The sequence below is a fragment of the Bos javanicus genome, chromosome 7 (genome assembly GCF_032452875.1).
Source record: "Bos javanicus breed banteng chromosome 7, ARS-OSU_banteng_1.0, whole genome shotgun sequence".
Lineage (NCBI taxonomy): Eukaryota > Metazoa > Chordata > Mammalia > Artiodactyla > Bovidae > Bos > Bos javanicus.
In genome coordinates, this window is record NC_083874.1 from 100,986,559 (window position 1) to 101,009,660 (window position 23,102).

General features: G+C 38.4%; 1 protein-coding gene across 6 annotated transcripts in view; it reads right to left on the minus strand.

Annotated features, from left to right (window-relative positions):
- Positions 1-23,102, minus strand: part of SLCO6A1 (solute carrier organic anion transporter family member 6A1) — a 112,734-nt gene that overhangs the window by 60,969 nt on the left and 28,663 nt on the right. For all 6 annotated transcript variants that reach the window (XM_061424476.1, XM_061424477.1, XM_061424475.1 and 3 more), the window contains exons 5-7: positions 16,120-16,241; positions 14,935-15,047; positions 43-187 (exon numbers count right to left, since the gene is read on the minus strand). In XM_061424476.1, coding sequence (XP_061280460.1) covers positions 43-187; positions 14,935-15,047; positions 16,120-16,241 — 380 coding nt within the window. The remainder of the gene's footprint in view (positions 1-42; positions 188-14,934; positions 15,048-16,119; positions 16,242-23,102) is intronic.

Consider the following 23,102-nt stretch of genomic DNA (forward strand, 5'->3'; position numbering starts at 1 on the left):
CATAAAAATTTCACAATGAGTACAATGAATGGAAATGTCTACCTGCAAGTGTAGTTGCCTCATTGGGTGATAATATAAACTGATTTTCTATATATATAGGCAAAAATTCAGATGCTCCAATCATAACTAAAGATTCTGAAGCTCTGGACAGAGATAGGTACACAAATATTGGATTCTTGATCAGAATCTGAAATAGAAATAAGTTATATATGAATTATTTTATTTTACTAGGTAAAGAAAAATAGATATACCCACCTGTATATTAGTGACTGATCCACAAAAAGTTTACTTTTTTCAATAACTGACAATACTATATGTATATAAAAATTGAAACAGAAACTTAAAATTCACCAATATACCATAAAAGACATGTAGTGTTTGAAGCATTTTTATTTGCTATTTGATCTCCATAGCACCTATAATTTTGATTTGTGACTCTGGCAGTGTGCTAGGACTGCTAGAACTAGAATATTAATTTTCAAACTGATTTCTATATTTCTTAGATATGTATATATCCTTGAGAATGTTCAGTGATGTTTTATATTTGTATATTTTTAAATAAACTTAAAATTTATTTTTCTATCCCTAAACACTATTTCTGAAATCTATCATTTTCTGCGTATTTGTCAAATTCATCTTCTGGGTTATATTTAACACATTACGTAGTGTAATACCACTCCCATAGGGTTAAATGCTTAAGTCGACTTGAGCTTCCTACTGGTGTGAACAAGGTGACATTAAACATCCCTGTGCAACCCTTAAAGAAATAGGACAGAGTGTCTTTGTAAATATATATACTAGACAGGGATTGCTAGGGCTCTGGGATTTGGTCTACCTCACGCCATTATTTCTCCAAATTTTTCTCCAAAATTATCAGTTTATACTCCCACCGTAATACAAGAGAATTCCATTTTCTTCACGTAGTGACTGATACTTTTCTAAAATTCATCAAAGCAATATTTCTGATTTCATATTCCTTTCCAGAACTTCGCCATTCTCCAAGAAAGAGGGTTGAACTTCAAAAGGCCTGACTGACTGCCTCACAAAGCAAGTAATGCTGCACAACTTCTGAGGCTGGGTCAAAATAATGACAGTACGACTTCTGCTGGGAACGAACTCTCTCAGGAGTCTGGCCGTGGAACGTGGTTACTGTGTTCTGAGAAAAACCAGGCCAGACGGGGAGGTCACGTGTGGGCATTCTGGCAAACAGCCAGAATCAAAAGCTAGTATCTGGAACAAGCCTTCAGATGACTTCATCACCCAGACTTACTTCACTACAATTGATCAAAACAGATGCTCTTTTATTTTAAGCCACTAAGTTTGGGAGTGGTTTGTCATGTAGCAACAGATAACTGGCATACCCCACATATTCACAAACACTTTAATATTAGTTGGCTTTCAAAATTTCACCATTCTGATGAATGTATATTATTACAGTGCTATTTTTTATAATTCTCTAACTTCAAATATAACTGAGCATTTCTTCATATAATTTCTTAGCTATTTAGTATTCACTTGGGAGTATGAACCAGCTGTTTATATGCTTCCTGAAATTCTGTAGATTTTCCAAGAACTCTCATTTATTCTAAATACTAACTTGTGTTGGATTTAGTTATCTGTCACTAACCTTTTAACACTGTCTACAGCTTCCTTCATTGAACAGAAATCTTAATGTAATGTACTTAAGAAATCTTAATTACATTAATGTCTTAATGCAATCTAATCCATAAACAAGCTCATATTTGACACTATTACAAATCTTGTCTATTATTTTCACACCCTTATATTGCAAGGTGTTTCTTTCATTTTAAACCTTGACTTTGTCATTTTTTATAGTCACATTCTACTAACCTAGAAATCATCTTTTTGCATAATATGAAGTAGACAGCCAACTTCACTTTACCACACAAAGAACCGAGTTAGTCATCATACCTACTGAACAATTATCTTCGGACTGCCTCCTCTATCATATGACAAGTTCTTATGTACACTAATCTGTAGCTGGGTTTTTTGTTCCACTGGCTTGTTTGTTTGTACTGAGGAAATACTACCTTTTCTTTTTTTAACCACTATGGCTTTATATCAGGTCTTATTGTGTACTAGAATAAATATTCTTTGTTTCACTTATTCATGCCCTTGCATGCCCAGTCACTCAGTGACTTCCCTGCCAGGCTCCTCTGTCCATGGAATTTTCCAGGCAAGGATACTGGAGTGGGTTGCCACTTCCTTCTGCAGGGGATTTCCCCAACCCAGAGAAGAGCATAACCTTGCACACCAGAGTAACACCCACTTTTCCCCACAGCCAGTCCCTCCCATCAGAAGCTTGTACGAGCCTCTTACCCTCATCCATCAGAGGGCAGATAGAATCAAAACAACAATCACAGAAAACTAACCAAAATGATCACATAGATCACAGCTTTGTGTAACGTAATGAAACTATGAGCCATGTCCTATAGGGTCACCCAAGACGGATGAGTCATGGTAGAGAGTTATGACCAACTGTGGTCCACTGGAGAAAGAAATGGCAAACCATTTCAGCATTCTTGCCTTGAGAACCCCATGAACAGTATGAAAAGGCAAAAAGGCATGATACTCCTGGAGAAGAGCAGAGAAATAGCTCCAGAAGGAATGAAGAGGCTGAGCCAAAGCAGAAACAATGCCCAGTTGTGGGTATGTCTGGTGATGAATGTAAAGTCTGATGCTGTAAAGAACAATACTACATAGGAACCTGTTAGATGCTTGAATCAAGGTAACTTGGAAGTGGTCAAACAGGAGATGGCAAGAGTGAACATTGACATTTTAGGAATCAGCAAACTAAAGTGGGTTGGAATGGGTGAATTTAATTCAGACGACCGTTATATCTACTACTGTGGGCAAGAATCCCTTACAAGAAATGGAGTAGCCGTCATAGTCAACAAAAGAGTCCAAAATGCAGTACTTGGGTGCAATCTCAAAAATGACAGAATGGTCTCAGTTCATTTCAAAGGCAAACTGTTCAATATCACATTAATCCAAGTCTATGCCCCAACCACTCAATGGCACCCCACTCCAGTACTCTTGCCTGGAGATTCCCAGGGATGGCAGAGCCTGGTGGGCTGCCATCTATGGGGTCGCAAAGAGTCAGACATGACTGAAGCAACTTAGCAGCAGCAGCAGCAGCACGCCCCAACCACTAATGCCAAAGAGCTGAAACTGAATGGTTCTATGAAGATCTACAAGACCTCTAGAACTAACACCCAAAAAAGATGTCCTTTTCATCATAGGGGACTGGAATGCAAAAGTAGGAAATTAAGAGATACCTGGAGTAACAGGCAAGTTTGGCCCTGGGATACAAAATGAAACAGAGCAAGGCTAACGGTTTTGCCAAGAGAACACCCTGGCCATAGCAAACACCCTCTTCCAACAACACAACAGATGACTCAACACATGGACATCACCAGATGGTCAATAGTGAAATCAGACTGATTATATTCTTTGCAGCCAAAGATGAATATGCTCTATACAGACAGCAAAAGCAAGACTGGTAGCTGATTGTGGCTCAGATCATGAACTCCTTATTGCAAAATTCAGACTTAAATGGAAGTGAAGTGAGTGAAAGTCGCTCAGTCATGCCCGACTCTTTGACCCCATGGACTATACAGTCCATGGAATTCTCCAGGACAGAATACTGGAGTGGGAAGCCTTTCCCTTCTCCAGGGGATCTGCCCAACCCAGGAATAGAACCCAGGTCTACTGCATTGCAGGCAGATTCTTTACCAACTGAGCTATGAAGAAAGTAGGGTAAACCACTAGGCTATTTAAATATGACCTAAATCAAATACCTTATGATTATACAGTGGAAGTGAGAAATAGATTCAAGGAATTAGATCTGATCGAGTGCCTCTGTCTATGGACGGAGGTTTGTGACATTGTATAGGAGGCAATGATCAAAACCATCCCCAAGAAAAATAAATGCAAACAAGGCAAAATGGTTGTCTGAGGAGGCCTGACAAATAAATGAGAAAAGAAGAGAAGTAAAAGGCAAAGGAGAAAATGAAAGATACAACCATCTGAATGCAGAATTCACAGAATAGCAAGAAGAGATAAGAAAGCCTTCCTCAGTGATCAGTGCAAAGAAATAGAGGAAAACAATAGAATGGGAAAGACTAGAGATCCCTTCAAGAAAATTAGAGATACCAAGGGAACATTTCATGCAAAGATGGGCTCAATAAAGGACAGAAATGGTATGGACCTAATAGAAGCAGAAGATATTCAGAAGAGATGGCAAGAATACACAGAAGAACTGTAGAAAAAATATCTTAATGACCCAGATAACCATTTTGTTGTGATCACTCACCTAGAGCCAGGCATCCTGTAGTGTGAAGTCAAGTGGGCCTTAGGAAGCATTACTATGAGCAAAGCTAGTGGAAATGATGGAATACCCATTGAGTTATTTCAAATCCTAAAAAATGATGCTGTGAAAGTGGTACACTCAATATGCCAGAAAATTTGGAAAACTCAGCTAAGGCCAAAAATTTGAAAAAGTCAGTTTTCATTCCAATAACCAAGAAGGGCAAGGCCAAAAAATGTTTAGACTACTGCACAATTGAACTCATTTCACATGCCAGTAAGGTAATGCTCAAACACTATTGAACTGAGGACATCCAGATGTACAAGCTGGGTTTAGAACAGGCAGAGGAACCAGAGATCAAATTGCCAACATACACTGGATCACAGAAAAAGCAAGAGAATTTCAGAAAAATATCTACTTCTGCTTCACTGGCTATGGTAAAGCCTTTGACTGTGTGGATCACAACAAACTGTGGAAAATTCTTTAAGAGATGGGAATAACAGACTACCTTACCTGCCTCTTGAAATATCTGTATGCCTGTCAAAAAGGAATAGTTAGAACTGGACATGGAACAACAAACTGGTTCAAAATTGGGAAAGGAGCACATCAATGCTGTATATTGTCACCCTGCTTATTTAACTTATATGCAAAATACATCCTGTGAAAAGCCAGGCTGGATGAAGTTAAAGCTGGAATCAAGATTGCTGGGGGAAATATCAATAACCTCAGATATGCAGATGACATCACCCTTATGGCTGGCTGAAAGCAAGGAGGAACAGCCTCTTGATGAAAGTGAAAGAGTCGAGAGTGGAAAAGCTGGCTTAAAACTCAATTCAGAAAACTAAGATCATGGCATCTGGTCCCATCTTTCATGGCAAATAGATGGTCAAACAATGGAAACAGTGACAGACTTTATTTTGGGGGGGCTCCAAGATCACTGCAGATGGTGACTGCAGACATGAATCTAAAAGATGCTTGCTCCTTGAAGGAAAAGCCATGACAAAACTAGACATCATATTAAAAAGCTGAGACATCACTTTGTCAACAAAGATTGGTATAGTCAAAGCTATGGTTTTTCCAGTAGTCACATATGGATATGAGAGTTGGACTTTAAAGAAGGTGAGAGCAGAAGAATTAATGCTTTCTAACTGTGGTGTTAGAGAAGACTCTTGAGAGTCCTTTGGACTGCAAGGAGATCAAGCCAGTGAGTCCTAAAGGAAATCAATCCTGAATATTCATTGGCAGGACTGATACTGAAGCTGAAGCTCCAATACTTTGGCCACCTGAGTTCACTGGGAAATACCCTAATGCTGGGAAAGACTGAGGACAGGAGGAGAATGGGGCGACAGAGGATGAGATGGTTGGATGGCATCATCGACTCAATGTACATAAGCTTGAGCAAACTCTGGGAGATAGTGAAGGACAGGGAAGCCTGGCATGTTGCAGTCCATGGGACTGCAAAGAGTCAACACAACTGAGTGACTGAACAAAAACAACAACAAATATTGTGTATCTTTCAACTTATCCTAGTCTCCTCTAATACCATTACATAGAGTTATAGATTTTTTCATGAAGTTCTTGAGCAGCTTTGTTAACATAGTTCCTGAATTGTTTATAGTTTTGTGATTACTTTTTACTTTGTCAATTTTAAAAGTACTATTTCATGAATAGTCTTGTTTATTTGAATATTTTATTTTGTTTTATTTTTTAATTTTATATTTCTCATGTTGCATATTCAGACACTGCTCAATTACTGGGTTACATCTCTTTTATAGGTCCTTCTAGTTCACAAATGTAATTTATTCATAATAATTATTGAGAATTGAACACTAAGAATAGTCCTTATTCTAATGAAAGTTAAAGCAATATTTCATGATTCTGGATGAAATGGAAGACTGTATTAGATATAACGAGCAGAACAAAAAGCAGAGAAATCTAGTTTTTGTCTGGGTCTGCAACTGATTTTTGAAGCAACAGTGAGCAAATCACAATCTCTATATGTCTCATTTTTAGCAAGTATTATGTAATAGTAGCCAGAGCAATGGCCTCAGAGCCAAATACATGAGGTATTCTTATGCTTTTAACCTCAGTTCAGTCCCCTGTACATGTGTGTGTAAGTGTGTGTCCAAAGTTATACAGGTCCTAGAAAAGTTACTCATCATTTCTCCCTTATTTTGCTCATCCTCTTTAAATTACTGGTAAAGTAGAAATTATAATATCTAACTTATGGTGATTATGAGAATTGAGTCTGTGTAATAATTTAAATAATATCTGATACATATTAATAGTAGGTGCCCAGTAAAGAATACATATCAATTTCATCATTTATAAAGTAAGAATAATCACATCAGATTACTAGATTTCTTACTTATAAACTTTAGTGTGTCTTAAATCATTTGGAGGATGGTTATAAAACATATATCGCCAGGTCCTACTTCCAAAGTTTCTGGTTCAGTAGATCTGGAATGGGGCCTAAGAATTTATGTTTCAGCAAACTCCCAAATAATGATGATGATGCTAATCTGGGAACAAGGGCATGAGACAATTTTTGTGTTTAGGCTGACATGAATGGACTCATTGGCTAACTCATAATGCAACTTATTACAGTGTTACACAGGAAATAAAGTCCAAGCAGACTCTCGGTAGCTCAACAATGCAGTGCTTGTAAAGATATAGGACATCATTCAGAATAAGATGGCAGCCCACCATGACTGCTCAACAGTGGGAGTTCCATTGCTTTGTCCCGATTGCTTCAAAGGCTGGAATATTCAGCTTCTTTCTGTCAGTTTATTGCATCTATGTCTACTTCTGTTTTGGCTACTGACTATTCTCTCTCCATTTGCTTCTTCATCTCAATGGCCTTTGATAACTCATCTTCTCTATGTCCATTTACCAAAGGCATGTTGCTCAATTTTCCCTCTCTTTCTCCTATGTATACTCCCTGAGAGAGAAATTGATGAGATAAGTTACTTCATAGCAAGGTGCCCCTACTGGTTATTGTTCTCAAGATATGATACTCAGTAAGTTTTAGGGAAATCTAAAGATTACTGACTTGGGCTCAAATGCTGAGCCAGATCTACTTTTGGCTAGAACAATCAGAATATATCATACAGAGTACAGCGACTAATGCACAAGGAAACACTTCTGGGCACCTTATTCAGAAAGGGACTATGAACAGAGAAAATCATCAGCATACCAAGGATTCTCTTACAGGTTTTCTTACCTAAAAAATCCAGCCTATTTCTTTTCTTAGGTATAACATATGGGGGGAGTGCAAAAAAGAAAGCCAGATATATAAATTGGTATCTAAGTGGTTTGCTGTAGCAAAATGAGGGTTAATTCTGGTACTGGTTGACACACAAAGGGAGAACCTGAATTAGTTCCACAAAATAGAGGACAGTTCTGTGCAATTAGCCATGTCTTGCGGTACTGTGGGTCTTAGTCCTAGTCCTTCTCAGAGTTTCTCAACAACCCAGGGTCTTTACTATACTAGAGGAAGCTCATGCTGGTCTGGAATTTCAAACTAGGTTCAGTTCAGTACTAGGTTCAGTTCAGTTCAGTCACTCAGTCGTGTCTGACTTTGCGACCCCATGAATCGCAGCATGCCAGGCCTCCCTGTCCATCACCAACTCCCGGAGTTCACTCAGACTTATGTCCATCAAGTCAATAATGCCATCCAGCCATCTCATCCTCTGTCTTCCCCTTCTCCTCCTGCCCCCAATCTCTCCCAGCATCAGAGTCTTTTCCAATGAGTCAACCCTTCGCATGAAGTGGCCAAAGTACTAGAGTTTCAGCTTTAGCATCATTCCTTCCAAAGAAATCCCAGGGCTGATCTCCTTCAGAATGGACTGGTTGGATCTCCTTGCAGTTCAAGGGACTCTCAAGAGTCTTCTCCAACACCACAGTTCAAAAGCATCAATTCTTTGGCACTCAGCTTTCTTCACAGTCCAACTCTCACATCCATACATGACCACTGGAAAAACCATAGCCTTGACTAGATGGACCTTTGTTGGCAAAGTAATGTCTCTGCTTTTCAATATGCTATCTGGCTTGGTCATAACTTTCCTTCCAAGGAGTAAGCGTCTTTTAATTTCATGGCTGCAATCACCATCTGCGGTGATTTTGGAGTCCAAAAAATAAAGTCTGACACTGTTTCTACTGTTTCCCCATCTATTTCCCATGAAGTGATGGGACCAGACACCATGATCTTCGTTTTCTGAATGTTGAGCTTTAAGCCAACATTTTCACTCTCCACTTTCACTTTCATCAAGAGGCTTTTGAGTTCCTCTTCACTTTCTGCCATAAGGGTGGTGTCATCTGCCATATCTGAGGTTATTGCTATTTCTCCCAGCAATCTTGATTCCAGCTTGTGTTTCTTCAGTATTCTTGCCTTGAGAACCCAATGAACAGTATGAAAAGGCAAAATGATAGGATAAAAGAGGAATTCCCCAGGTCAGTAGGTGCCCAATATGCTACTGGAGATCAATGGAAAAATAACTCCAGAAAGAATGAAGGGATGGAGCCAAAGCAAAAACAATACCCAGTTGTGGATGTGACTGGTGATAGAAGCAAGGTCCGATGCTGTAAAGAGCAATATTTCATAGGAACCTGGAATGTCAGGTCCATGAATCAAGGCAAATTGGAAGTGGTCAAACAGGAGATGGCAAGAGTAAACGTCGACATTCTAGGAATCAGCGAACTAAAATGGATTAGAATGGGTGAATTTAACTCAGATGACCATTATATCTACTACTGAGGGCAGGAATACCTTAGAAGAAATGGATTAGCCATCATGGTCAACAAGAGTCTGAAATGCAGTACTTGGATGCAATCTCAAAAACGACAGAATGATCTCTGTTTGTTTCCAAGGCAAACCATTCAATATCACAGTAATCCAAGTCTTTGCCCCAACCAGTAACGCTGAAGAAGCTGAAGTTGAACGGTTCTATAAAGACCTACAAGACCTTTTAGAACTAACACCCAAAAAAGATGTCCTTTTCATTATAGGGGACTGGAATGTAAAAGTAGGAAGTCAAGAAACACATGGAATAACAGGCAAATTTGGCCTTGGAATATGAAATGAAGCAGGGCAAAGGCTAATAGAGTTTTGCCAAGAAAACGCACTGGGCATAGCAAACACCCTCTTGCAACAACACAAGAGAAGACTCTACACATGGATATCACCAGATGGTCAACACCGAAATCAGATTGATTATATTCTTTGCAGCCAAAGATGGAGAAGTTCTATACAGTCAACAAAAACAAACTAGGTTAGGTACTCCTATATGTGCTTACTTAGCTGGGAGTTGAAACAAGAGCAGGACTAGTAAAATATAAAGTATTGGGTATAGAGGCCTGAGAAAAGTAGACTGAGATTCAGGACAGGGCTCAAGCAGCAGTGGGATACAAATGTTAATGAAGAAACCAACGCAGAGGAATGTTGCAGGGAGGAAACAGTTCCTAAAGATGGGTCATATAATATCCCAGTTAATTCTGGAAGTTTTCCTATCATGTGGTAGAAGCATTAATCTACTGCCTACCCTAATCCAGGTTGCATGATGGGAGACACTGGTCCTGCCAGTAAAAAGGCCTTGGTGTCTATGGACAAATAGAAGGAAAACAAGTTGAGGAGGACACCAATAAATGTTTAACTTCTCAAGAGTTTACTTGTAATTTACCTTCTCATGGAAGTCGTGGATCGGGAGGTGTCTGGAACACTGACTAATGTGCAGGGACCACCTTAGCAAGGCTCACACTGGGCACCTGCTCTGGCTGCTCTTGCTTCAGGACAACTACCCTCTCAGGTGAAGGCGCCACTGCAGGGAATGGGGGGAACACACACCTGTAGCGAACGGAAACAACTCAGACCTGATTCTCAGGGCTTCTCCTCCAGCACCTCGGGACCCAACCTTACCCCAGATAGGGCAAGGATGGTCACTGAGCCTAGGACAAGCCCTAGCTCATACCTGACTGGCTCTATCCATGCCAGCTCCAGCCCCACCTCCCACCAAGGTGATAGCTGGCCGGTGTACCCTGGGGGAATACATGACCCTTGCACATTTCAGATCCAGCTCTCCCACCAGAGGCCCTGGGAGCACACACACTGTACAGGGATGCTCTCACATAGGGACACCCTTTCGAGTCTGGGATAGTTAACTGCTTTACCTAATTTCATAGAGATATTCACAAGAAAGTTAAACACCATGAGAAGACAGAGGAATTTGTTTCAAATGAAATTATAAGAAAAAAAAAACTCTAAAAAAAGAATTAATGAAATTATAAATAAATAATTTCTCAGATAATGAGTTCAAAGCATTAGTAATAAGAATGCCAACTGAACTTCAGAAAAGAATAGATGAACACAGTGAGAAATTTAACAAGGAAATTGAAAATATAAAAAGAGCCAGTCAGAGCTGAAGAATACAAGAATTGAAATGAAAAATGCACTAAAAGGAATTAACAGCAGACTAAAGGACATGAAAGAATGCTTAAGTGATCTAGAAGGCAGAATTATGGAAATCACCCAATCAGAACAGCAAAAAGAAAAACAAGTTTAAAAAGTAAGGGCAGTTTAAGGGACATGTGAGATTTCATCAAGCATAATATTATGTATATGCAGGTCAGGAAGCAACAGTTAGAACTGGACATGGATCAACAGACTGGTTCCAAATAGGAAAAGGAGTACGTCAAGGCTGTATACTGTCACCCTGCTTATTTAACTTATACGCAGAGTACATCATGAGAACGCTGGGCTGGAAGAAGTACAAGCTGGAATCAAGATTTCTGGGAGAAATATCAATAACCTCAGATATGCAGATGACACCACCCTTATGGCATAAAGTGAAGAGGAACTAAAAAGCTTCTTGATGAAAGTGAAAGTGGAGAGTGAAAAAGTTGGCTTAAAGTTCAACATTCAGAAAACGAAGATCATGGCCTCTGGTCCCATCACTTCATGAGAAATAGATGGGGAAACAGTGTCAGACTTTATTTTTGGGGCTCCAAAATCACTGCAGATGGTGACTGCAGCCATGAAATTAAAAGACGCTTACTCCTTGGAAGGAAAGTTATGACCAACCTAGATAGCATATTAAAAAACAGAGACATTACTTTGCCAACAAAGGTCCATCTAGTCAAGGCTATGGTTTTTCCAGTGGTCACGTATGGATGTGAGAGTTGGACTGTGAAGAAAGCTGAGCACTGAAGAATTGATGCTTTTGTTCTGTGATGCCGGAGAAGACTCTTGGGAGTCTCTTGGACTGCAAGGAGATCCAACCAGTCCATCCTAAAGGAGACCAGTCCTGGGTGTTCATTGGAAGGACTGATGCTGAGACTGAAACTCCAATACTTTGCCCACCTGATGCAAAGAGTTGACTCATTGGAAAAGACCCTGATGCTGGGAGGAATTGGGGGCAGGAGGAGAAGGGGATGTCAGGATGAGATGGTTGGACGGCATCACTGACTCGATGCACATGAGTTTGGGTGAACTCCGGGAGTTGCTGATGGACAGGGGGGCCTGGCGTGCTGCAATTCATGGAATCGCAGAGTCAGACACGACTGAGTGACTGAACTGAATATTATGTACATTATAGGGGTCCCAGAAGGAGGAGAGAGAAAGAACAGGGTTAAAAATGTATTTGATGAAATTATGGCTGAAAAATCCTGAACTTCAAGAATGAAACAGGTAACCACGTACAAGAAACACACAGAGTCTCAAAAGAGATGAATCCAAAGACATCTACACTAAGACTTATCATAATTAAAATGGCAAAAGTTAGAGATGAAGAGAATTCTAAAGAAGAGCAAGAGAAAAATAAAGAGTAATTTACAAGGGAATCCCCCCACATTGCTATTAGTGATCTTTCTGCAGAAGCTTTGCAGGTCATGAGGGAGTAGCATAATATATTTTACTGTTAAAAGGGAAAAACTTACAACCTAGGATATTCTACCCAGCAGAGTTATTGCTCAGATTTGAGAGAAAGATAATGAACTTTTCAGACAGAAAAAACAAAAAGAAATCATGAATACTAAACTGACCTTAAATAAAAAGTGTCTTCTAAGTTGAAAAGAAATGATAATAAGAATTTATGAGAAAAGAAAAATCCCACTAGGAAAGGCAAATATATAGTAAAGGCTATGGACCAACCACTTAAATAAGCTAGTATGAAGATTAAAAGACAATGACTGTAATATCATCTATAACTACAATATCTAAGGGATAAATATGGAAATGTAAATATGACATCAACAACACAAAAAAAAAAATGGATGAGGGAAGTTAAAACCATAGATCTTTCAGGATGTGTTTGAGTTTAAATAGAGAACAGTTTAAAACAAGTAGAGTTACCAGTCAACATATATGAAGCCACATATATGTAATCACAAATCAAAAACCTATAATAGATACACAAAATTAGAAAGAAAAATACAAGTATACCACTAAAGAAAAATCATAAAAATACATGGGAAAGAACAAAAACAAGAAAAACGGAGAACTATAAAAACAATCAGGAAAAATAACGAAATGGCAATGAGTACATACCTATCAATAATCACTTTAAATGTCATCAGAAAAATGCTCCAATCAAAAGACAAATGTTGGCTGATAGGTAGGAAAAACAAGATCTATCTATGCACTGCTTAGAATTAACACTTCAGACCTAAAGACACATACACAAACTGAAGGTGAGGGGAATGTAAAAAGACAGTCATGGAAATGAAAAGAAAGCTGGGGTTAGAATACTCATATCACACAAAACAGACACTAAAACAGTCTATAAGAACAAACAAAGGCATTATATAATGACACAGATCAATGTAAGAAGATGACATAACATCCATTAACATATGTGCACCTAATATGTGAGCACCTAAATATACAAAGCAAACACTAACAAACATAAAAGGAGAAATGAACAAGAATACAAAAACAGTAGGGGACATTAATACCCCATTTGTATCAATTGACACACCATCCAGACATAAAGTCAATATGGAAATGGTGGTCTTACACGACACATTAGACTACTTGGCTTAACAGACATCCATAGGACATTCCATCCCCAAACAGCAGATATACATTCTTTTCAAGTGCACTTAAAGTGTTCTTCAGGTCAGGTCATATGTAGGCCACAAAATAAGTCTCAACAAATTTAAGAGGACAGAAACTATATTGAGCACTTTTTCTAACCACAGTGGTATGTAACTAGAAATCAGTTATAGGAAAAAAAAAAAAAATGGACAAAGCACAAATGTGGAGACAAAATAACATGCTACTAGAAAATCAATGGGCCAGTGAAGAAATCAAAGAGGAAAACAGAAAAGATACAGAGAAAAATGAAAATTAAAAAGACAAATTTCAAAAGCTATGGGATGCAACAAAAGCAGTTCAAAGAGGGAAGTTCATAGCAATACAGTCCTACCTGAAGAAACGAATCTCAAAACAAACAACTTAACCTACCATCTAAGTAGAAAATATCAACAAAATTAAGAGCTGCTTTTTTTTTTTTAAAGATAAGCCTTAAGCTAGGTTCATTAAGAAAAAAAGATAGAGGATACAAATAAACAAAATAAGAAATTAAAGAGGAAAAATTACAACTGATATCACAGAGATACAAAAATTATAAGAGAATACAGCAAATAGTTAAAGGCCAACAAATGGACAATCTAGAACAAATGGATAAATTTCTAGAAACATACAATCTTCCAAAACTGAATCTAAAGAAGAAATAAACAATCTGAACAGATCCATCACTAGTAGTGAAATTGAATTTGTAAGAAAAAATTCCCAGCAAACAAGTCCAGGACTGGACAACTTCATAGGGGAATTCTACCAAGCATATAGATAAGAGCTAATACTTATAGATAAGAGCTAATACTTCTCAAGCCATCTCAAAAAATTTTGGAGGGAACACTGTCTAATTCATTCTACAGGGTCACCATTACCCTCATACCAAAATCAGATAAAGACAAGCACATAAAAATAAAACTATGGGTCAAAATTTCTGACGAATATAGATGCAGAAATCCTCAAAAAAAAATAGCAAATTGAATACATGTTTGTTAGTTTTGTTGCTTTGACGTGTAGGTTCATAAAAGCAAAACTCAGTCATGACCAATGAGAAGGGCTGACAGGAACTTTACCTGGGTAAGGTCCTATAGGCCATTCTGAAATAAACATTTCTAAATGGAACAAAAAAAAGTTGTTTGTGAGAGTATTTGTTAACTTCTAAAGTTCTTTTCTAAGTTATTAAAATATAATAAAAAGATAATGCTAATACCTCTGTCATCTTATTAAATGGATTATTTATTTATATAGAGAAAAAATAAATCCATTATAATATAAAAGTTAAAAGCAATATATAAAAGTTAAAAGCAATAGAAGAAGGAAAAATACTTTGTATCAGTCTTTGACACTAACCAAGTTCATAGTGAAGCCACATAGGTGAAATGGATCCTATTTTCCATTACCCATAAAATGAGTAGGTTAATTAAGACTTCAAAAGTTCCATTCAGAATCAAGTTGAACACTTTATAGTTTTCTTAAATCCACAACAAAAATATCGTACATGTCAATTTAATTTGCTTGTTCATATAAAATACTTTACCCCAAAAGTAGCAAATAAGTCCTTGATACTAGGTCCAAATTCCTGATCTTTTGTTTGATCTCTGTCCAAAATATGAGGCTGTTTACGTTTTCCAGCTTTTATCCTTGCTGTGCCTATACGTTAACAAGGAGAAGAATGTTATAACATGTTCAAATAACTAACACACATATAATAAGCATTTATACACATTCCAACATAGACCCAATTGGTCCTGAAATGGTAAGTGAACTATTTTTGAACAAGCTAAAGTCAAGCTGGTGGCCCCTGGTGGCTCAGACAGTAAAGCATCTGCCTGCAATGCGGGAGACCCAGGTTCAATCCCTGGGTTGGGAAGATCCCCTGGAGAAGGAAATGGCAACCCACTCCAGTACTCTTGCCTGGAAAATTCCATGGACTGAGGAGCCTGGTAGGCTAAAGTCCATGGGGTCCCAAAAAGTAGGACACGACTGAGTGACATCACTTTCACTTTCACTTTCAAAGTCAAGCTAATAAACTAAAAGACATGCTCTTCTAAAACAGTACTGTCCTAAAGAACTTTGTGATAAGGAAAATTTCCCATATCTGTACTCTCCAATATCTCCAATACCGTAGCCATTAGCTATGATGTGGCTATTAAATATTTTAAAATGTAGCTCCTATGATTGAGTAAATGGATTTTTAATTTAAATTGAAATTTAAATAGCTACATATAGTGACTACAGTATTTGATAGCATAGCCCTAAAATATAAAAGCACAAATTTGGTATTACTAAAAATATTTTGTACCAATTAAATTTACTAGCATTAGGAAACTATTTGATTTCTCTAATGTTACATGTATATTCCAGTGTTTTCCAAAGACTTATAATAGTTAGTACTTTACCTTATAACGTAAATCATGATAGGTAAATAGGATTAAATATGCTTCTTTCATTAAGAAAATTTTAGATTGCATGAAGCATTTTTAGACAGGAATGACAAAAACAAAAATATGTACTAATGACAGTCTGGTACATAAATAAAATAATTACTTGGTGGCATGCTTTATTTGTTCAAATAATACTAGCACATGTCACTGTTTGTCCATCACAGAAAGAAATGTACACAGAAAGTAATGAAATTCAGTCATATTCTGAGAACTGGGGATCAGGGTAGGGTGAGGAATATACTCTCCTTTAATTTAATGAATTATATTTTTATAGTCACCTCGTAAACTCTGTGGAAAGCATGAAAATGGTATTAATGTAGACCATGCAATAACTGCAATAATTACAAAATAACTCCACCAACTCTGCTGCCAACGTTCTTTATCATCACTGTCTCCAACACTTTAATAGAGAAAATGAAAAATTTCAACTTTGTATAGTTTATTACAAAGCCATAATTAAACAGAGAGAGAAAGAGCATTTTCTGTTAATTTGTCTTTGTTATTGCTTTGTTTTGCTGATATTGAGTGGTTGTGAGTTCTCCAATTATGTTGTTCTCTTCTGTCATGTAGGATGCTAAATTTTGTCCTTTCCCCACTTTTCCCCTGTCTGCTCAGGTGGTGAACAGTAATTCTTTGTCCCTTTTAAACTTCTTTCTCTGACAGAAGTTACACATTTAGAAGACTCGCTTTAAATCTCATCTATTTTTTTTTAATCATTCTTACCCCCTTTAAATCATGTGCCAAATTCTTTAGAACAAGGTTGGCCCTTTAAATTGCACAACTAACACTTTACCTGGGTATCTGACTCATTACCATTTCTTGGTAATCTTTTTCTTATAGTCCCTTCTCTGAACTCTCAGATTGAGCATGTTTTAGCCTTCTAGTGATCCTAACTCATCACGCTTTGATAGCCTTTGTTTCTATCCCCTCTGTGGTTTTTCTTGGTCTGTCTTTGCAAACCATAAAGCTTTGCAGTGGGCAGAGCAAGATGGAAATGTGAAGGGTCCTCTGCTGGGATTTTGTTGATTTTTTTACCCTTTTCAGTCACAGTTGCTTTGTAGTTTCAACATTCTTTGTTTCCAGTTATGCTCAGGCCATGATTTTTGTGGGGAATTTTCATGTTACGACATTATTTTATATCATTTAGGGAGGAGACTTGGGGAAGCTGATTACCACATCGCTGCCATTATCTTCAGTTCCACACACATTTAAGATGCTGTCCAACCAGCTGTTGTGGGAAAAAGTCCACATCCACAGGAACCAGCTTTGGTGGTACTCTAATGCCAGCAAGATCTGCTGCCAACAGAACCTGGTGAGTAGCCTGCATTTAGGCCTCGACTTCCACAGAGTATGGAGAATATTCCCAGTTTATTCATTGATGGGACAACTTCCTATCCATTGTTACATTATTCAGGGATACAAAACCAACTTGCAATGACACAGGATTACAAATTTGATGTCCAGAGTTCAGTAAGGATATATGCATGTGGATATGTTATGCCCAGGGAGTTTCGACTCCAGATTATCATTGGGCTCTGTTTCCTTGTTAATTATAATATTCATAAAATTTATATTTTTCTCTCTTTTAAAGTATTTATAAAATTACAGCTTTTTGGAAATCTTTCTTTTTACGTTTGAACCCATCTATATATTCTAACTATATGTATGCATGGGTTCCAATTATTACCATGCAACTACTCTCATTTGACACACAAATCCAACTTACAAGTCAAAACATTTTATTATAACCCATAATTATCATACGTATCTGGAAGAGCAATTTTGTAAAAACAGCCCCTTATTTAATGAATGAGGACTTATTTAACAATATAGAAAATAATACAATAAAGCTTTAGTTATTGAAACCCTTCAGTATTGGCATGAAATAAAAAAAAATATATCAGGAAACATACTAGACATACAGAGGCAGGAAGAAAATCTATATATACAGGAAAATTTTATTTATCATAAAGATGGTATCATTAAAAATAAAATTAATATTTTAAAAAATCATGGACTGACTAAAAAATGTTATCAGTATAAATAAATATTCCTTTCAGGAAAAAATATAAATGTGTCCCATTTCTCATATTATATGCAAAAATAAACTGAAATTGATGTTAAATTTAAATGTACAATCAAATCCAGACAAGGACACTACAAGTAAAGAAAATTACAAGTCAATATCCGTGATGAACATCAGTGCAAAAATATTCAACCAAATACTAGAAAACTGAACTAAACAGTACATTAAAAGGATCACAACCATGATCAAGTGGGATTTGTTCCAAGGATACAAGGATGATTCAACATCTGCAAATCAATCAATGTGATTCACCACATTAACAAAATGAAGGATAAAATTCATATGATCATGCCAATTAAAGCAGAAAAAGCATTTGAGAAAATCCAACATCCATTTATGATGAAAGACACTCAATGGATTGGGTATACAGGGAACATTTTGTTGTTTAGTCTCTAAATTGTGTCTGACTCTATTGCAACCCCATGGACTGTAGCCTGCCAGACTGCTCTGTCCATAGGATTTCCCAAGTAAGAATACTGGAATGGGTTACCATTTCCTTCTACAGGGGATCTTCCCGACCCACAGATCAAACTGCATTGGCATGTGAATTCTTTACCAATGAGCCACCAAGGAAGTCCATAGAGGGAACATGGTGCTAAGTCTCTTCAGTCATGTCCAACTCTGTGCTACCCCATAGATGGCAGCCCACCAGGCTCCTCTGTCCCTGGGATTCTCCAGGCAAGAACACTGGAGTGGGTTGCCATTTCCTTCTCCAATGCATGAAAGTGAAAAGTGAAAGTGAAGTCGCTCAGTCGTGTCCGACCCTCAGCGACCCCATGGACTGCAGCCTTCCAGGCTCCTCCGCCCATGGGATTTTCCAGGCAAGAGTACTGGAGTGGGGTACCATTGCCTTCTCTGAGAGGAAACATACCTCAACATTAAAAAGGCCATACATGACAAACACACAGCTAACATCACACTGAACAGTGAAAAGCTAAAAACATTTCTTCTGAGATCAGATAAAGGCAAGGATGCTTACCTAGCCACAGCAATTAGGCAAGAGAAAGAAATAAAAGGCAACCAAATCAGAAAGAAATAAGTAAAACTGTTCCTGTGTGAAAATGACATGATATTACATATAGAAAACTCCAAAAACTCCACCTAAAAACCTGGTGAGGGCCCCAAGCTATGACACCATTCTATTAAGCCAGATATTTCTGGATAATAGTGTGCAGATTAAGACCAGTAAATTCTGTAATTGCCATGCTGTCATACTGCCTTTGTCTTGTCATACATCCCTAGTCAAAGACTAGAGAGATAACCACAGGAATGAGATACCAGAGGGATGAATAGGGCATCTATATGAATGGTAGTGATAGCATAAGCACTGTTGGTAGAATGAATATTGTTATGAATGAATATTTGTGTTCCCTTCAAATTCATATGTTAAGATTCCTTGTAATGGTTTTAAGAAGTGGAGCTTTGGGGAGGTGATTAAGTTATGATGGTAGATTCTGCATGAATGTGACAAAAAACCCCAGACAGACTTCTTGCCCATTCACCCATGAAAGGACACAGGGAGAAAATAGCTGTATCTATGAACCAGAAAGCAGGATCTCACCAGACACTGAATTTGCCAGCACCTTGATCATGGACTTCTCAGCATACAGAAATATAAGAAGTACATTTCTGTTTCTGTAAGCTCAGAGTATGAGATTTCTATTCAGTTCAGTTAGGTTCAGTCACTCAGTCATGTCCAACTCTTTGTGACCCCATGAACTGCAGCATGCCAGACCTCCCTGTCCATCACCAACTCCCGGAGTTCACCCAAACCCATGTCCATTGAGTCGGTGATGCCATCCAGCCATCTCATTCTCTGTCATCCCCTTCTCCTCCCACGCTCAATCTTTCCCAGCATCAGGGTCTTTTCAAATGAGTCAGCTCTTTGCATCAGCTGGCCAAAGTATTGGAGTTTCACCTGTCCAAATAGACAAAGACAGTAGAGAAGAAAATTCTTGCCTAGGATATGTGCTGTTGTTCCTGTTGTTGCTGAGTTGTATCCCACTCTTTGTGACCCCATGGACTGTAGCACAACAGACTCTTCTGTCCTCCACTATCTCCTGGAGCTTGCTCAAATTCCTGTTTATTGAGTAGGTGATGCTATCTAAGCATCTTATCCTCTGATACTCCATTCTCCTTTTGCCTTCAATCTTTCCCAGCATCAGGGTCTCTTCCAATGAGTCAGTTCTTCACATCACATGGCCAAAATATTGCAGCTTAAGCTTTGCCATCAGTCTACCAGTGAATATTCAGGGTTGATTTCCTTTAGGGTTGGTTGATTTGATCTCCTCGCTGTCCAAGGGACTCTCAAGAGTTTTCTCCACCATCATACAATTCAAAAGAATCAATTCTTTGGCACTCAGCCTGCTCTACAGTTCAACTCTCACATATGTATATGACTACTGGAAAAACCATAGCCTGGACTATATGGACATTTACCAGCAAGGTGATGCTTCCATTTTAAATACAATGTCTAGATTTGTCATACCTTTCCTTTTAAGAATTTCAATTCCATTCAGTTCAGTCACTCAGTCATGTCCAACTTTTTGCAACCCCATGGATTGCATCACTCTAGGCCTCCCTGTTCATCACCAGCTCCTTGAGCTTACTCAAACTCACGCCCATTGTGTCAGTGATACCATCCAACCATCTTATGCTCTGCCATCCCCTTCTCCTCCTGCCTTCAATCTTTCCCAGCGTCAGGGTCTTTTCAAATGACTCAGTTCTTCACATCAGGTGGTCAAAGTATTGGAATTTCAGTTTCAGCATCAGTCCTTCCAATGAATATTAAGGACTGATTTCCTTTAGGATAGACTGTTAGATCTCCTTGCAGTCCAAGGGACTCTCAAGAGTCTTCTCCAACACCACAGTTCAAAAGCATCAATTCTTCGGCGCTCAGCTTTCTTCACAGTCTAACTCTCACATCCATACATGACTACTGGGAAAACCATAGCTTTGACTAGATGGACCTTTGTTGGCTAAGTAATGTCTGGTTTTTAATAAGCTGTCTATGTTGGTCATAACTTTTCATCCAAAGAGCAAGCATCTTTTAATTTCATGGCTGCAGTCACCATTTACAGTGATGTTGGAGCCCAAAAAATAAAGTCTGTCACCATTTCCACTGTTTCCCCATCTATTTGACATGAAGTGATAGGACAAGATGCCATGATCTTAGTTTTCTGAATGTTGAGTTTTAAGCCAACTTTTTCACTTTCCTCTTTCACTTTTATCAAGAGGCTTTTTAGTTCTTCTTCACTTTCTGCCATAAGGGTGGTGTCATCTGCATATCTGAGGTTATTGATATTTCAAGGAGTAAGCATATTTTAATTTCATGGCTACAGTCAACATCCACAGTGATTTTGGGAGCCAAGGAAATAAATAAAATCTGCACTGCTCCAGTTTTTCCCCTTCTATTTGCCACTAAGTGATAGAACTGGTTTATATCTGCTCTATTGACTATGCCAAAGCCTTTGACTGTGTGGATCACCACAAACTGTGGAAAATTCTGAAAGAGATGGGAATACCAGACCACCTGACCTGCCTCTTGAGAAATCTGTATGCAGGTCAGGAAGCAACAGTTAGAACTGGACATGGAACAACAGACTGGTTCCAAATAGGAAAAGGAGTACGTCAAAGCTGTATATCGTCACCCTGCTTATTTAACTTATATGCAGAGTACATCATGAGAAATTCTGGACTGGATGAAGCACAAGCTGGAATCAAGATTGCCAGGAGAAATATCAATAACCTCAGATATGCAGGTGACACCACCCTTATGGCAGAAAGTGAAGAAGAACTAAAGAGCCTCTTGATGAAAGTGAAAGAGGAGAGTGAGAAAGTTGGCTTAAAGCTCAACATTCAGAAAATGAAGATCATGCTATCCAGCCCCATCACTTTATGGCAAATAGATGGGGAAACAGTGGAAACAGTGGCTAACTTTATTTTGGGGGGCTCCAAAATCACTGCAGATGGTGACTGCAGCCATGAAATTAAAAGATGCTTGCTCCTTGGAAGAAAAGTTATGACCAACCTAGACAGCATATTAAAAAGCAGAGACATTACTTTGTCAATAAAGGTCCATCTAGTCAAGGCTATGGTTTTTGCAGTAGTCATGTATGGATGTGAGAGTTGGACTATAAAGAAAACTGAGCACCAAAGAATTGATGCTTTTGAACTGTGGTGTTGGAGAAGACTCTTGAGAGTCCCTTAGACTGAAAGGAGATCCAACAAGTCTATCTTAAAGGGGATCAGTCCTGGGTGTTCATTGGAGGGACTGATGCTGAGGCTGAAACTCCAATACTTTGGTCACCTGATGCAAAGAGCTTACTCATTTGAAAAGACCCTGATGCTGGGAAAGATTGAAGGCAGGAGGAGAAGGGGATGACAGAGGATGAGATGGCTGGATGGCATCACCGACTCAATGGACATGAGTGTGCATAAACTCTGGGAGTTGGTGATGGACATGGAGGCCTGGCGTGCTGTGGTTCATGGGGTCACAAAGAGTTGGACACAACTGAGCGACTGAACTGAACTGAAGTGATGGAACTGGATGCCATGATCTTAGCTTTTTTCACATTGAGTTTCAAGCCAACTGTTTCACTCTTCTCTTCCACCTTCATTAAGACACTTTTTAGTTCCTCTTCACTTTCTGCCATTAGAATGGTATCATTTGTATGCCTGAAGTTGTTGATATTTTTTCCCTGCAATCTTGATTCCAGCTTGTGATTCATCTAGCCTGGCATTTCACATGATGTACTTTGCATAGAAGTTAAATAAGCATAGTGACAATAATTCAGTAATTCCATGGCCAGTTCTAACTGCTGCTTCTTAACCTGTAAATGGTTTCTCAGGAAGCAGGTAAGGTGGTCTGGTACTTCCATCTCTTTTAGAATTTTCCACAGTTTGTTGTGATATGCACAGTCAAAGCTTTCAGTGTAGTCAAGGAAGCAGAAGCAGATGTTTCTCTGGAAGTTTCTTGCCTTCTCCATCATCCAGCAAGTGTTGGCAATTTAATCTCTGGTTCCTCTGCCTCTTTGAAACCCAGCTTGTACATCTGGAAGTTCTCAGTTCATACACTGCTGAAGCCTAACTTGAAGGATTTTGAGCATAACCTTGCCAGCACATGAAATTACTGCAATTGAACTGTAGTTTGAGCATTCTTTGGCATTGCCCTTC